The sequence below is a fragment of the Sorex araneus genome, chromosome 11, assembly GCF_027595985.1.
Source record: "Sorex araneus isolate mSorAra2 chromosome 11, mSorAra2.pri, whole genome shotgun sequence".
NCBI classification, from domain to species: Eukaryota; Metazoa; Chordata; class Mammalia; order Eulipotyphla; family Soricidae; genus Sorex; species Sorex araneus.
In genome coordinates, this window is record NC_073312.1 from 19,526,953 (window position 1) to 19,544,040 (window position 17,088).

The window sequence follows — 17,088 nt, forward strand, 5'->3', positions numbered from 1 at the left end:
TAGTAGATGTGTGCTGAAAGTAGACTATGGACCAAATATGATGGCTGCTTGATACCTGTATTGCAAACCATACCACCCAAATGGACAGAGAGAGCAAGAGGGAATGTGCCTACCACGGAGGCAGGGAGTGGGAAGGCGTGGCGGTAGGGGGAGGGATACTGGGACCATTGGTGGTGGAGAATAGTCACTGGTGGAGGGATGGGTACTTGAACATTGTTTGAAACGCAATCATGTTCTTACATCTTATCATCTAATCATGTTCTTACATCTTACAAACTCACAGTTTGTAAGTCTGTGACTGCATCATGAATCACAGTGATTCATTACAATAAAAAATATAAAATGATCGATTAAAAAAAGTAAATGTGTGATGCGTATGTCTATTTTATATACCTATAAACTATAGTCAAAGTTGCATAAAAATTTCTTGGGTGAAAGGGATTCCAGGTCAAAAAAGGTTAAGAGCAGATCAACGTCCAGTTTCCCAACCTTATTTGTACCACCACCCCATTTTTTAATAAAAGAAATTACTCAGAATTCCCCAGGAAGCAACCTTCTTTAAACAAAAATAAACTGTGCCTCACAATTGTGTTGCGTGAATGTTCTGCAATCGGAGGCGCTGAGATAGGAACGCGGAAGAAATAATCACTGATTGGAGGACTAAGGCTCGCTCTGGCTCTTAGCAAAGGCAGATGGCCTCGTGGACCTCCTTTTATTGATCATGGTACCTCTAAAGGGCGCAATATAGTGATGTCACCAAAGGCATCAAAAATTGTTACAGGGAGAACATTGAGACAATGGGAACATATTGTTTCCTTGTATGGGTAGGCATATAGCCTGGGGAAAAGAATACAGAACTGAGAAGGAAAAGATACAAACCGAAACTGAAACCTTCTACAGGCACCTGGATTTACATCCCAAAGACAAAGCTGGGCCTGCACCTGAAATCTACAATTTACAATATCAAAGGTCAGGCCTGGCTAACACCATCTGCATGTCAAAGACCAGCCAGGCTTCTGTGAGAGAAGGAAAAACTGCTCTTTTCAGTATTCTGAAATTATTTTTCTGAAGGCAGCTTGAAGGGGGAAAATGTTCAGCTTCATCCAAACCAGTCAGGACACACGAGAAGTCTCGCCCATTTTCATGGGTCCCTATGTTACTGTCCGTAGCACGGTACAGTATACATGGGCTCGCCCTGATAGCTCAGTCCAGCCCCAACACAATTGCTCCCCAGAATACTAGCAGTGTCCCGGGTCATTCGAGTCGCACCCACACCATCCCACCTCTGGGCAGTACTGCCCACTTTGAGAAACACTGATGTGGATGAACACAAGTTTCTATGCAGACTCACAAGAAATCTAACTGAGCATGTTTGTTGGATCTGAGCTATGAGAAACTAGAGAACAGTTTTCAGGGCCCCTCACCCTGGGATTTTGAGCAACATCTGGCATTGCTTGGAGCTTACTCCTGGCTCCAGACAATTCTCAGGACTTACCCTAGACTCAGGGATCACTTCTGGAAGTGCTCAGAGGACTATATGTGGTCCTGGAAAATCAAACCAAAGTTGATTTTGTGCAATTTGTGCGCCACTCACCCTGTATTATCCCTCCAGCCACAGTTTCTAGTTTGAACAAGGAGGTGGTGGAGGGTGTCAGCAAGCTCCAGCTTGAAGTTTTTACCCTAGAGATAGTGAAGTTTAGTGTCATGGTTCATTCAGAATTTTTTCCAGGGAAGTAATTATGCTTTGCTTGAAATATATAATTTTGAGTTTACAAGCAACTCCAAATTTCAAAATAGAAAACTGCATCTCTGCAAAGAGAAAATTAAAGTGAAACTTCATCTGCTACCTTGAATTCATTCCCAAGTGCCATTTTCTTTCTCTTTCCTTCTTTCCCCTTCTTTTTGCTTTTCTCTTGTTCATGGATCTCCCTGGGAATTTTATTTCAGGAGACAGTAAATTGTTATCTGATATTAAAGCATTGCATCCCTGATCAGTCTGTGTAAGGGAGACAGATGGTCTTCGAGACAGTCAGGGGTTCTGTCACTTAGAGAGAGGCAGTTTTTCTGTGTACACGTATATATATTGTTCTCACTCTCCCTGAATCCTTGGAGTCAGCTGTCCAGCACTACCAAAGAGGGAACTTCAGGATTCCTGATCTATAGTCTCTAGACAATTATAATTTACGATAGATATTAAAAAACCATAGCACTTGCAGTTGGCCTCACCTTCAATATTCTATGCTTATATAAGACACAAACAAAAACCAAAATATTATTTTAGAGCAGAAAACAGGTTTGCATAGGGCAGTTTTTTAATGTTCATAAGTCATTGATTTTTGGGGGGGGGTCACACCCGGCGATGCACAGGGGTTACTCCTGGCTCTTCACTCAGGAATTACCCCTGGCGGTGCTCAGGGGACCATATGGGATGCTGGGATTAGAACCCGGGTCGGCTGCGTGCAAGGCAAACGCCCTACCTGCTGTGCTATCGCTCCAGCCCCTCATAAGTCATTGAATCCTCTATACTAAAAGGAGGAATCTATCGTATAAATGTGTGTTGAATTTCAACTGAAACCATGTACATTGGCAGAAATGGAAAGTTTTGGGCTAAGGATGTGACTCAGCCATAGAACACTTAATCTGCATGTGTGAGGCTCTGGGTTCAAATTTCTGACACCATGTGCATATATCAACACACACAATTAAATTTAAGAAAGGAAAGTTGCTATTCTTTATTGTTTCCTTTGTATTTCTATTCCTTTCATAACTTGTTTGCATAAAATAAAAATTTAGTAATTTTCATAAGAGTAAATTCTTAGAAAGAAATCACTATTCTAGACCAGAGAGACATTAGAGGAGTTAAGCACTTGGCTTGCATGCAGCCTACTCCAGTTTGAATCCTTGGACAACACACAGTCCTGAGGCATGGCTAAGGGTTGTATAAAAATAAAAATATAAAGAAAGGGCGCTCAGGCGGCGAGGGCAGGCGAAGGAAGGAAGAAGGCCAAACTGGTTGCTCGATCGGTTTATTTCATGTCCATCTCCATTCTCCTCTGATTCTCCTCCCGCTTCTTTCTCCCCCATCCTACTTCATTCTCTCTCTCTGCCTCTCTCCCGGCTCTCGGTCTCTCTCTCGATCTGTGGATCTGGCCCCCGTGGACCTGGCCCCCGTGGATCTGGCCCCCGTGGATCTGGCCCCCGACCCACTCTTACAGCCTAGTTAAATCTCCACAGCATGAGGGGGTTGGGGCATACACATAGGTGTGGTCAGCAATAGGGTAAGGTTCTTTTCCCTCAGGGGATGCTTCTCCTAGGACTTAATTCTCTTTCAGCAGGAGGATCCACCCAAGGGCAGAGTCCCATGAATGTGTTTCTCTTCTCCTCAGCCAGCAAACATATAAGAATTCATAATATTCATTATTTTGTATGGACACAATAAGAGATGCATTAAAGCTTATAGAATTGCTCTCCTGGGGCCATCTCAATCTCAGACTACAGTGCTCAGGCCAGATCAGTCTTTCCTATCCCTGGCAGGGTCCCAGTCTCATAATTACTATTGGATCATAACAGCATTTGTCTATGATCAAGCTCTTAACTTATAGTTAAGAATTAGGCACTTTGGCCAGGCCCATCTCGATGCCAGGGTAGCACATAACTCACCGCTTGCCCTGGATCCTTCCCGTCCCACGTCGGGGACCCTACTTTGGGGTGCTAGGAACTGAGGGCAACTGAGGCTTAAGTGGAGAAAGCAGATGCCCAGAAGGGAATAATATTCGAGGCCAATTAAGTCTTAAGTTATAAAAACATAATATTGTCTTCTTGTGTCTATACAAAAAAGACATAGCTTTAAAGTAAATTATTCAAAAGGCATAAAGAGGAGAGAAAGGCAATGTTATAATATTCAGTGTCCTAGAAAGTTCTGACCTTACCAATAAACAGAGTTTGATTAGAGGAAGAGCAGATAAACTGGTAGAATTGGTTACAGATAAACAAAGGAATGGGAGTGACTCGGGAGCACTTTGATGGGTGTGACTGATAAACCTAAGCTCCTAGTGGCAAGGGGGAAAGGACAAACCAATGATATCCAACAAGGGTCTCTTGAGCACAGAGCCAGGAATAGTGCCTGAGCACCTATGGCTGCACCCTTGCACCCCACTATATTAACAGTGCACTTAATTCTAATTTTAATTTGTTCTTGCTTTGCTCTTGCATGCTCCCTCTCAGGCCCTTCCACTCCCCCTTCTCCTTTTGTCTCCTCTCCGAATCAGCAATTTTATTTACATTTTTATATGAATTTAAAAGTCATTCTACTTTACTTCTTTGTAATCATTGCTTATTTGACTTGATCAGGTTCTAACAAGGGGATGTGGTTTGTCACCACTGCTTTGAATGCTGACCTTCCCTCCTTGGATTAAGACAGTAGAACTGAGGACACTAAGGCAGGGAGGAGATTGGTGGAGGGAAGAAAGACGTAACTAGAAGTGGCATGAGCCAGAGTGGCATGGAGCAGTGGAGGATGGTCTTTGGTACATTATTGGTGGTGGTAGAGTTATAATAGTTATGTACAAAAGCATAAATATTCACATGCCATGCTTCCTTAATTACTAATGTATGTTTTAAAGGGATAAAAGACATAATTAATATGCTAAGTGAAATGAGTCAAAAAGAGAGAGACAAGACATAGAAAGATTGCACTCATCTGTGGAATATAAACTAACAGAATGGGAGACTAGCACCCAAGAATAGTAGAGATAAGTACCAGGAGGTTGGCTCCATGGATTGGAAGCTGGCCTCACATGCTGGAGGAAGGGGCAGCTCACATAGAGAAAGGAACACCAGGTAAAGTGTGGTTCGAGGACCTGCTGGGTATGGGAGATGCACGCTGAAAGTAGACTATAGACCAAAAACAATGGCCTCTCAGTGCCTCTATTGCAAACCACAACAGCCAAAAGGAAAGAGAGAGCAAAAGGGAATGCCCACCACAGAGGTGGGGTTGGGTAGGGAGGATGGGGTTGGGGGGCATGGGAGGGATACTGGGATCATCGGTGGTGGAGAATGGGCACTGGTGGAAGGATGGGTACTCAAGCATTATATGAATGAAACACAAACACTAAATGTTGTAAGTCTGTAAAAAAAAGACATAGTTAGGTCATTTATATTATATTTTGTCCATCCATTCTGGATTGATCTCCAAGAACCCCTTCAGTACCCCCTGAACACTGCAAGGTGTACACAACCCTTTCCCTTAGTTGTTTTATCAGCCCTTCTGTGCAAATCAGACTGGACTTCTAATTCACTCTGTTCCTGATACTGATCTTTTCTTTACCAAATTTGTATAACCATTCTCCTTCCCAGCCCAAGTTATACAATATAGTTGATGATTCTTCATTGGCTTTTAAGCTGTCTTTGACACGAATACTTGCCAAGTGCTAAAAATACAATAAAATCATTCACTTGATGAAAAATAAAAAACTGGAATTCCTGGAATAATAAGATAAAGCAAATAGATGGCAGAACATTTTACAAATCAAGGGTGACTGGCTTGTTGATCTGTCAGATGATGGCACAAGCTGTTTAGCAGCATCAATATTCTTCTATACCTTGGCTGAAGAGATAGTACAGTGGGAAGGCATTTACCTTGCACATGATTGACTCGGACTTGATCCCTGGTGGCCCATATGGTCCCCCAAGCACCGGCATGAATAATTCCTGAGTGAAGATTCAGGAATAACCCCTTAACAGCACTAGTGTGACTCCAAAATAAAACAAAAAAATAAATGGACTCTACTATGCCAGCTTTTCCAGTGGGGTAGGGTGTCATTTGACTTTTGCTTTGTCCAGAGATAATGTGAAAATAATGGTAACAAGTCCTGAGCCACACGTCTGTTTGAAGATGTTGAGAGAATGTATGTATATTTAATACATAGCCTGGCACATAGAAACTATATAGAGATGCAAGCAAGTGACTTAGAGACCTGAGAGAGCCAGTTTGGTATGGTAGTGGCATGTGTTATTTAGCAGTAAACCTGGCATCTGCCTGGTACCTGAAGTTATAGGCACATTAGTCATTGTTGAATCTCTTCTTGGCCAATCACTGAAAGGCACCTTTGGAACTAACATGATCGGAGCAAGGAAGAACCAATGCAAAGTACTCTGAAAATATGGGGTATAATAACAGTTGACCATTAAATTCTAAAATATTTATCTTCACACTGTCTCTACTGCTTTTGAATAGATCTTGCAGCACCGCAAATGTCAAAAGGGCAATATTGAAATGAAGAAAAAAAATAGCCCCTTGAAATTAACCCCCCCCCCCGAGGATATTCAAATGATTTCTGTACAAGCACCAATGCTTAGAAAACAGATATCTACCTAATGGAAATAACATTTCCCAAAGGCACCACGTTAAGGAAAAAGGCACTCTGTTATGTATAAGAAATATGTTGATCATTATATACCACAGTGATTTGGCAAGATTTCCATGTGCTTGAAATTTCCCAATGTCAGAGCTGATTCCTAATCTCATGAATATGTAAATAGTTTAAGTATCCAAGTACAAAACTGACAATTAGAGTGGAAACCAGGGAGTTTGCTAAATGTCAACCCCAATGCTTGTTTATAAAACAAATTCTGAGGCTCAAATGCCATCCTATGCAAACAAGGGAGGCCTGGATTCACCTCAGATACCTTGTTTAATCAGGTTGTATCATTAGTTCTCAGTTTCTACCTGAAACAGTTTGATTTGCCTGTTTTAATTGTTCAAAGAAATGACTGGAAGAATGGGGAATGTGGACAATTTTAAATAAATATGTTTGGATCAGAAAGATACTTAACTGTACAGCAGGTAAGGTGGTTGCCTTGCATGCATTTGACCCGGGTTAGATCCCGGCATCCCATATGGTCCCCTGATCACTGCCAGGAATACTTTGAGTGCACATCGAGGAGCAACTCTGAGCATAGAAGGGTGTGCCCCTCATCCGTCCCCCCCAAAAAAAAACACCTAAATAAATAAGTGATAGGATTTAGGTTTGGAGAGGTCTATTGAGACTAATTTAATGAACAGTTAAGCTTTGATATATATTCATATTTTTCTTGTGCAATTATGCAACACTTTTGATGGGCTCTGTGCTATTTCAGTTATCTGAATGAAATAAGATATCTTCATCATCTTACAGTAGCGTGTGCAAGTCTGAAAGACATTTTCCCTGATAAGAAAGTATGGATCCCAATTTTAAATGAGCTGAAAGATTGCAGCAAATCAGATACCACTGTTCTAAGGGTTGGCCTTAGGAATCTAAAAATAAAGATTTTATTGTAATATTTCTTGTCAAACATGGTTGCGATCAGGGGAGTAGTCTAAGGAGGAGGAAGTCAGCCTTATGTTAAAAGAAACGTTCTGTGAATTTATGACTGTGACTTTTATACTTTAAGAAGATGTTAAAACATTGTCTTTTCCAACCTGTTCCTTTCATGTAACAGTATATTGCTAGTAAGAACTATATGTCACACATTTTGGTGTTACCAAAAATCCAATGTCTAAGCCAGGATCTAATAACTGGAAAGTGGTAGAGTAAATCGGTACCCCCAGAAAATTGCCAGGTTCCTTTATCAAGCCATATCCTTCATATAGAAGATTGAATGTAGATCTACAGGATTCTCTTTTTTCCTCTCTCAACCCACCCCCATTCCTCTCTTGCACCCTCTCGTATTGACTTACAAAACTCCAATTGTTGCCTGGATGCTCTAGCTACAGGCATGGTGAGAAAATATTCCAGAAAAGAAAACTTGCAATCCAATGCCAAACAGCCTCAGCTGTTCCAGGAAAGGCCAGGCTAAGCAATCCTCAATCTCGGAGGCGGGGGACTTGGAAGCATGATCTCAGACACTTCTTTGCTTCCTGAAAGTCTGGAATAAAAATGCAGTTCCATCTGCTGTTGCTGCCATACCTCCCTCCCTCAGGGTATGTGAGCAGCTAAGGCTAAAGCAGCAGGCAGGGGAGAGAGACAGAGAGAGAGACAGAGAGAGAGAGAGACATACAGAGAGGGGAGAGACAGACAGACAGACAGGAGAGAGAGAGAGGAGAGAGATAGAGAGGTATTGAACACTCTGGCAAGCATTCTGCTAGGCTTTTCTCTTTAGTTATTCAACTTTGCTCTTATATCAAGCATTGGATGTAGCTTTATGGCTACTTAGCATTTCAGGAATCTGAGGCTCTAAGGAACTGAAAGAATTCCACTGTAGCTCATCAAATGATTGGAAGGGCTAAGGGTCTAACCTGACTTTGATTTGCTTGGCACCCAGGCCTCCTTGCATCAAAGCTTTCGGCGCCAGAGCTGTAGTATTGTGAATAAGGAGATTGCCTCGTGCACAGCCAATCCATGTTGGGTCCCCAGCACCAATTCATCTGCTAGGAATGATACCTGAGCTCACAGCTAGGAATATGCCCTGAGCACTGCCTCCAAAATTATTTTTCTCTAAAATGTCATTGTGACCTTTTCTCTAATTTTCAGTTTGTTTTTGAAATTTCACTTACATATCTCCTCCCTGCCTGGTCTACTCTACGGTCATTCCCTCTAATGGACACCAGCTACCATAGCACCCATTTCAAGAGCTGAATTTTATACCAAAAGGAGGATTATTGTTTGAGGAATTTACACAAGAGGAGAAGGAAAGAGGAGGGAGCTCATCCCTGGTTGGTTGCAAAGCATCAGTCACCCTGTGTTGTTCTTCACACGGGCTTGTGATACGTTGAGAGTCAGAGGCCCCAGGACCCCTGAGCAGCTGCTCCTTCAGCCTTGCACCAGCTCTAGCCAGGTATCTGGTCCAAAGTCTCACCCTGCCCAGGTAAAACCTTGGCGAGATTTCAGAAGTGACTAGCTCTTATGCTCTATGTCTGGTTAGGAACATGTTTGTATTTATCTTTCCAACTTGTTTTCTTTGTTTTGGGGCTGCCTAGAAGTACTGAGTGCTAACTCCTAGCTCTGTGCTCAGGAAGTCCTCCTGGCAGACTCAGGGAACCATATAGGAGATGCTGGGGATCAAATCCAGGTTGGCTGCATGCAGGGCAAATGCCCTACATGCTTTACTATCTCTTTGTCCTTCCATTTGCTCTTTTAAAAGTTGTCCCCTTACCTTGTCACACTCAGGGGCTTTGACTAGCCACAGAACTCTAATTATGGTGGATTGCCTTTACTTGTAAGTGATTTCTTCCGCTATTGGTTCATGTCTGCATACCTCTAAGGGACCTATCATATGAAGCACAGCAGCAATTAATTGCAAGGTACACTTTTCTTCTGCTACTGGTTTGTTCTCTCCAAACTGCTAAGTTTCATCACCTGGGCCTTGAAAGCATGATATGATTCTATGATCATGTTGGATAGTCTCTTTGTACATTAGTGTTTTGATATTAAGGGACTAGTGATAGAGATTCTTACCTTAGCTCCTAATTAGTATATATATATATATATATATATATATACATATTTCTCTGTGTGTTTTCTACCACCTTCAAGGCCAAACATCTCTTCTAAGCTGTTTATCTCCCGACCTGGCTTCACAGGAAATGTCTACAAATCAAACTAGCCCGTTGTCACCTCCTGACCCTTTCTGTCCAGCGGCCCCAGATTCCTATGTCTCATCTCCCAAGCCTGCCTGTCTCAGAGAACCAAATCCAACTACAGGGCATGTGACAGACTCCACTGACAGCTAGGGGATGGCCAGTGACAGATTTGATCAATTCCGCCTGAAGAGAGATTGACAGAGCCAGGGATGTGTCAGCATCCAGCTCACTCTTCATCAGCAAAGCCTGAACATTCAGACTTGGTACTGTTGTCTTTTGACCTTGCAGGCATTGAAGTCCAGGTTGCATTAGCTCTTTGCAACTTTTAGTAGGGCTGCTTCTCTCCCTCCCATTCCCAGGCCCGTTAGAGTCTCTGCTTCCATTTCACTGTTCTTTATGCATCCCAGTCAGGCTGACTCTGACTCAATTGAGGGAAAACAAGAATGACGACAAAACACCCCCCCACCCCAAATGTTCCTACTCTATTTACTCAAGTTGTTTCCTTTTCCCTTTCTCCACATCTTCACCTGGAGAGTTTCAGTTTTTCTTCTCACCATAAAAGTTTTGCATATACTTCACTGCTCCAAATGCGTCTATAATACTCTGAACCAAATTGTATTTTGAGGGACCAAGAGAGTATAGTCATCAGGTCCAATCCCTGGCATCTCATACGGTCCTCCACACACCACCAGGAGTGATCCCTGAGTTCAGACTCAGGATTTCCTCAGCACTACCTGGTGGGTCCCCCAAAGAAAAATACAGGCATGCAGAAGTTGTGTTTGTATTTCCTTCTTTCCTCCCTCCCTCTTTTGTTGTTCTTGTGCTTTTGCTTTTATCATCATCATTGTGGTTGCAGTGTTTGCACACTTGGTGATTGCGTCATATGGAAGTCACACTTTAGTTATGCTATATACAAATATCAGGATGCCATGTGCAGAATTGTAGACTTTTTCTGGGGATCACCGTAACAGTGCTGGGACTGATCTCAGCTTGGGGGATCCCAGGGATAGAACTCAAAACCATATATAGGCATGATAGTTGCTTTAGCACTCACCCGCATCTCTGGACCCTGAACCAAATCTCATGTGTGAATATATACCGTCGGTGATAGAGTCTGCTAGTCTAGCTTTTTCTTTGAAGAAACTGCATCTGTTGGAGAGAGAAGGCTTTTGAATCATCATCATAATTCTTTCAATATTTACCCCTGTAACAGCCAGCCAAGAAAAAGCTTTTTTCAGCATTTAGTGAAGTATTATTTTAGGTACCACGTTTAGGGATGTCTTTCCACCCCTGACTAAGTTTTGACCCCTCCAGTAGAGTAGAAGCAGAGTGTAAGACTTTCCTTCTGAAGATTATGGGGTTCTCTGGTCAGATTCTTGTTCTTCCTTTTGAGGCTAGTAGAGGAAAGAGTTTGATATTTGCAATGCTTTGGGCCTGACATTAGGAATTTATTTGAAGTCCTCAAGGTACCATCTCTTTCTTGCTAAAAAGAGTGCAGTAACAGCAGCAAGAACTGGAGAATCATGAGGTAGATGAGAGCTTTGTACCAAGACCTTCCCTAGGGCAGTATTAGGATGAGGCAAATAAAATAGAACTGGCAGGGTTTTCTATCAGCCTCTCCAAGATGTGCAATTTGCAGGAGTCCTCCCTCTAAAAAGTTAAGGACAGAGACAAAGAGGAGTGAGCAGGCACCTTGGAAAGGACTTAGAGCTGGAAGTGTGCCACCAGCAAAGGGATCCTCTAAGGGATCCTCCTGCTCAGAGGAGACCCAGGAAGCCCCCTCCTGACCTGACAAGGAACAGGCTGTGGATACTGTGGTCCACAGTATAGCCTCATCAACCTGACTTAAAACATGCTATCACTCTTCCTTTGTATGACATCATATCCTTGCGGATACCTTCCGTCCCAAAGAAAATTGATAATGTTTGCCTAACATTCTGAAAAGCACGGCGAACTTGTTCTGGTTTAATATGTGAGAAGGCTTGACAGCGACAATGATGATTACAAACTTTACAGCACACTGGTCTCAAATTCCCTTTCCAGGAGAGAGGTTGCTTTTCTGTCCCATCAAGCAAACAGACAATGGTAAAAAATGTGGAAAATGAAAGATGCAGGCAACTGTTGTCATGCACCCCCTCCTCCTTTCTTCCTGTCCGAATCTACTTGTCAGTTAGCAGTTCTATACAAATTCAGTAAATCTTGCTCTTTTCCCCCTGAACCTTTGTCTTCGTCAATGGCATCTTTAGTATCCTTGGTCCACATGCCCATCACTCAACCTGAATTTCTACAGACTTCCTAAGAATGGCACCGGAGATGACTGAACTGGTGATTAGCAGTTCATACAGCTATCCCGTGCAATGACATCCTTTGCAATTACTGTATTTTTATCTACACTTTTCTTATAGCAGAGGCAGATGGCAAGAAAGCAAGCCAATGTAAGGAGATGTCTTAAAAAAAAACTAGAAGAGGGGCATGGCAGGGAATGAAAAGCATGGACAGTCTCAGGTCTAGAGAGTGACCGAGTAGGAGTAGATGGTTTGACCTTGTTGGTGCTAATAGATCTTGAGCAGAGTTGAGCACTGGGGTGGTGCTTATTAAGTTATACTTACTAAGGTGGAGAATTAGTCTCAGATATTTCAGAATGATTTTATGCAGGAAGCATCTTCTGTCTTGCATTCTTAGTCAGCCTGAATCCTCCCCATCCGAGATCACTTTCTACTTCTAAATTTTCTACTTCTTTAACTTTCCCCCAATATTTTGTGCCAGTGTTAGTAAAACAAAACAAAACAAAAATCCTTCCAAGAATGGGATGCTCTCTCTCTAACGTAAACACACACACACAACACACGCACACACATGCACACACACGCACACACACGCACACTCTCTGTGGCATGGCACGAGGAAGCTTCTGCTGCTTTCTCTGATGTGACAGATCGTAATGATAGTTCTCAGATTTCAGTTCTGACAGTCAAAAGAAACCTTGGAGCTGAAGACAGACATGGAGGGATATAAATCTTATTTAGGTGCTGCCAATGCTATGAATTTTATTAAAGGACATTGACTCATTTTGCACAAAAAGCCTTCCACTGACTGAGAGTCACTGGGCAAAAGGCTTTGATACCTTTCTGTTCTTTATGGAGGAGAATTGCTGTCAGACCCTGTAGGTTTAATACATTAACTTGAAATACTGTAAAATGTTGTTTTTTCCTTTTCTTAGTGCAATGCCAGGCTAGGAAATTAATTTCTTAGGGAGAGATCATCTCAAATAGTAAGTAAGGTATGTAGAGCTCCTTTGTCTAGGGTTAAATTTGCAAAATCCTACTTTCACATTCTTGGAAGTTTTAAAGATTTTTAGATTGCCCAATTTTAGACTTCATTTTAAAAAATGTGGCATGACCTCTAGCTGTGGAGCTATGGAAGCAAAATACATTCCTCTCATAAATTATCTGTCCTTTCATTGAAAAACCTAATTATTTTCAGCCAAAGACATAGAATGGGTTTAAGGTGCTCGCCTTACATGCAGCTGATCTATTTTGATCCCCGGCACCAAAGATGCAAGGAGAGAACCCTGTACACTACTGAGCATAGCCCCCCAACACAAAAGCAGGTTATTTTCTTAGGTATATTAATCTCTAGGGGGGATTTGCATAGTGCACTAGTTTGTAATTTTCCCTCTTGACATTCTCTGTGGTGGGGGTGGGGGCGGGAGACAGAGAGAGGGAGAGAAAGAGAGAGAGAGAGAGAGAGAGAGAGAGAGAGAGAGAGAGGAGGGAGGGAAAGAGAATTCTTGACTACTAAAAGCTTTTTGATCTTATCAAAGAATCACAGAATAGTCTCAGCTATTTTAGTGTGGTTTTAGATTGAAAGAAATTTCTATCTTGCAATTGTAGAAGGCTCTCTTGAAAAACTAAGAAGGCTCATGGAAAAGTATGACCTATAGTTTGAAACCATCAATTGTTGCACTGCAGTTCTCTAGAAATAAGGTGACTGGGAATTTTAGTGTGCAGAAGAGAGTTCATAGAAAAGATAGCCTTGATCTGGGCCTGAAACAAGATTGGTATTAAAGTGGGTATGTCCTGAAACTGCCTCTCCTAGAGTAGGTGACATCAGTGAGAAAGCCCGGCAGGGGACATGGGCCCAAGGAGGAAGGGGAAGATGAGCAGGCAAATTCACCCGTCATGAAGAGTGCCTTTCAAAAGAGGAAACTGAAAAGGATGTCACTGAGCTGAATGAGATACACATGATTTATTGGATCATTGGTAATATCCACTGCCAGAAGGGCCTTTAGATTCTCAAAAATAACAAGGAAGTCCCTTGAAGAGAATAGGAACAAATATTCAGGAATATAGCTGACTGGTCCACAGTTGCTAAATCCAAGCCTAGAGGTATCAATTAAAAAGGCATAGAGAAACAGAACTATAGGTGCTAGCACTCACAAATCCTTTGAGAAATGAATTCTGTTGGGATCACAGATGTCGATTCCTTGTAGCCCTCAGAGTCAATATATGATTTTCAAAATTTGTGTGAATCCAGCCATCACACAGAGGATTATTACCTTAAAATTCCCCAGTTCTGTTTCATTTGCATAAATCTTTGAATATAAATATAGATATTAACATACATTTATATATAGACATAAGCACACACACAATGGTGTGAACTCTGTTCTCATTAAGCTCATGGAAAAAAGTACTCTTCTGCATTAAAAAAAAAAAAGAACAAGGGAAGAGAGAGAAGCAGACCCTCTCAGAATGGGCACTTGGTGCTGTTTTACAAATGTTTATATCAGATTGCAAGTGTTTCAGGCACACCGGGGAATAAGCAGCAAGACTTGTGTACTGGATTCTTGGGTACCAAATTTAGAGGCAGGGTATTGGGCTATCATCTGTTAAATCTGAGACACTTTAAAATGAAACATACTGGGGCTGGAGAAATAGCGCAGCAGGTAGGGCATTTGCACACAGCCGACCCGGGTTCAGTTCCCAGCATCCCATATGATCCCCTGAGCACTGCCAGGGGGTAATTCCTGAGTGCAGAGCCAGGAGTAACCCCAGTACATCGCCAGGTATGACCCAAAAAGTAAAAAAAAAAAAAAAAACAGAAACAAAATGAACCATGCATAAATTGTATCCAAGAAACCGTTCTCCCCCAGTCACAATGAAGTAGAGAAAAACAATAATACTTGAAATAAGTCACAGATTCTCCTTGGCTAAATGCCCAAGTTTTCAAATACTGAGTAGTTTAGAGTCAACTGAGCTGCTTGCTTTAGTAGATAGTCCAGCTCTTTTTGGCTTCAGAGTATGTTTTACTCCATTGGACCCAAGGTCATCAGAATCTTTTCCCAGACTCAGTAAATAATCACTTGAGCTGACTTGTTCCTAGGACGTGACTATGCATCTGCAATCTTGGTGAGTCACTTGGTGAGTCATTTGACCCTTCAACTAGGTGCTGAGACAGCATAGAGAAGATGAGTCTGGGCATTCATGGTTCTTAGTATAGCATGGATCACCGTGCAGAATTGTGGATTCAGAGAGATGCTCCAGTAGAATATTGGTGTGTGAGGGGGTTTAGAGACCAGGAATAAAGGATATGTCCCCAGTGATATATTTCAAATTGGTTAATCAAGTTCCCATGGGAACCAGAATTCTAGAGCAACAGCAATTTCTGGGCTGCTGTCTTAGGATATTTCTGGAGGCTAAGGTTCTATGATGGCGAAAAAGTCAGTGAAGAGGGCTTGACACTTGGACTATCAATCAAGCAAGGGAATATAAGCTATAAGTGGAATATGACATTTTTGGGGAAATGGGGAAGTGGAACATTAGAATCTGCCACTGTGTGTTTGCCCTGGGAAAACATTGAAGCAGGGAAACTAATGAACTTAAAATCTTACCATGTGCCCCTCAGTGGATGGGTCACAGTATCTTTATATATCACAAGAATTGCGTACACATTCAACAAATGATGCATTAAATACAGCTGGATCACAATAAGCGCTTAGTTCATGATCATAAAAAGAGCTTAATTTATATTATTATTATATCTTAATTTTTTTCTGGTTGTTATAAATATCAGCACTGGCTCCTCATGCATGTAAGATCAATAGTAATCTCCTGAGCTTGCCTCTTAAAGCCTTTTCCATTTCCCTCAACATTTCCATCTAGTCTTATTTAGGTAAGCCACGCCATCATTTACTGTCCTGGCATATCTCACCCTTTGACTCCTGTTGTTCCCTCTGTGAGTAATGCCTGCCCCATTTTTTGTCATTTGGAATGCTGCCATTTATTTGTATCCCAATTTAACCTCCCTGCTATCTGTGAGGCATTTCTGACTGACTCTTGAGTCTTTCTCCCCTGCTTTCTGTGTCACTGCCTTGTTTATTTTTCATTGTTTTAGTCCAGTTCAGATTACACTGTCAATTCTTTGAGAGGAAGGTCTGGATTTTGCACTTCTTTATATCTCACACCTCGATCTGCATATTTGAGGTCAAGTGGTACAGCTGATTTTGTGCCCAGGAAGAAGAGAGTGTGAATCTCGTTTCATCCCACTATTTAATAGGCATTTGAGTCCTATCAACTTACATAATATCCCGGAACCTTGGTTTTCTAAATGGTGATATGTAAATATTAAAATCTGCTATAAAGGATGTCTATGAGATATGTAAATATTATGTGCAATGACATTTACCTGAAATATAGCAGGTATTCCAAGTTGTAGGTTTTATTATTATTATCAGTGATCAAAACTCTGAATTGATGTTTTGTGCATGCATTGTACTACAGAGCAGTGGTCCTGAGTAATTTCTCTTCTCCACAGTTGTACAGCTCTGCTGAATTTGGGAGAAGGTGGCAGCTGATCCAGGAAGGGGTTGTTCCAAACAGGTTCTACTGGTAAGTCTATATTTTATAGCATAAAAAATGTCACCAACTATTTGAGAGTTAATATTTAAAAGAGATAAAGAACTCATACACATTAGTAACACAAAAAGCATGCCAGTCAATCAAACTATGAGCAGGAGACTTGAAGAGACACTTCTTTAAAGTAGACAGTTCTCTAAAGAAAACCCATGAGTCATGTCCATAGACTCATGGGGAAAATTGCCCAACGTAATTTTTTGTATTAGATAATGCAAAAAAAAACCACGATGATATTGCCTCAAACCAGTAAGAGTGACCTATAGCTACAGGATTAAAAGCAAAAAAAAAATTGGCAAGGATGTGAAGATAAAGAAACTCTGGCTCACTATTAATGGAAATACAAAGTGAAATACCCAGCATGGAAAACAGTCTGGAGATTTTTTATTTTGTTAAGTGAAAAACCCATAAAACCTAGCATTACAACTCTTAGGCACTTATCCAAAAAATGTAAAACATTAATTTGAAATATTTGTTTCTCTGTGCTTATAGCAGTATAAATCACAATAGCCAAAATATGGAATCAACCCAAATACCCTCAACAGATAACTAGTTAAAAAGGTTGTGATATATACACATCACGGAGACTGTTTAGATATGAAAATAGATGAAAAT

At 41.5% G+C, this 17,088-nt stretch overlaps 1 protein-coding gene across 5 annotated transcripts in view; it reads left to right on the top strand.

Annotated features, from left to right (window-relative positions):
• Nucleotides 1-17,088, top strand: part of SORCS1 (sortilin related VPS10 domain containing receptor 1) — a 580,968-nt gene that overhangs the window by 372,148 nt on the left and 191,732 nt on the right. For all 5 annotated transcript variants that reach the window (XM_055118868.1, XM_055118867.1, XM_004611935.3 and 2 more), the window contains exon 5: nucleotides 16,376-16,449. In XM_055118868.1, the coding sequence (XP_054974843.1) occupies nucleotides 16,376-16,449 (74 nt within the window). The remainder of the gene's footprint in view (nucleotides 1-16,375; nucleotides 16,450-17,088) is intronic.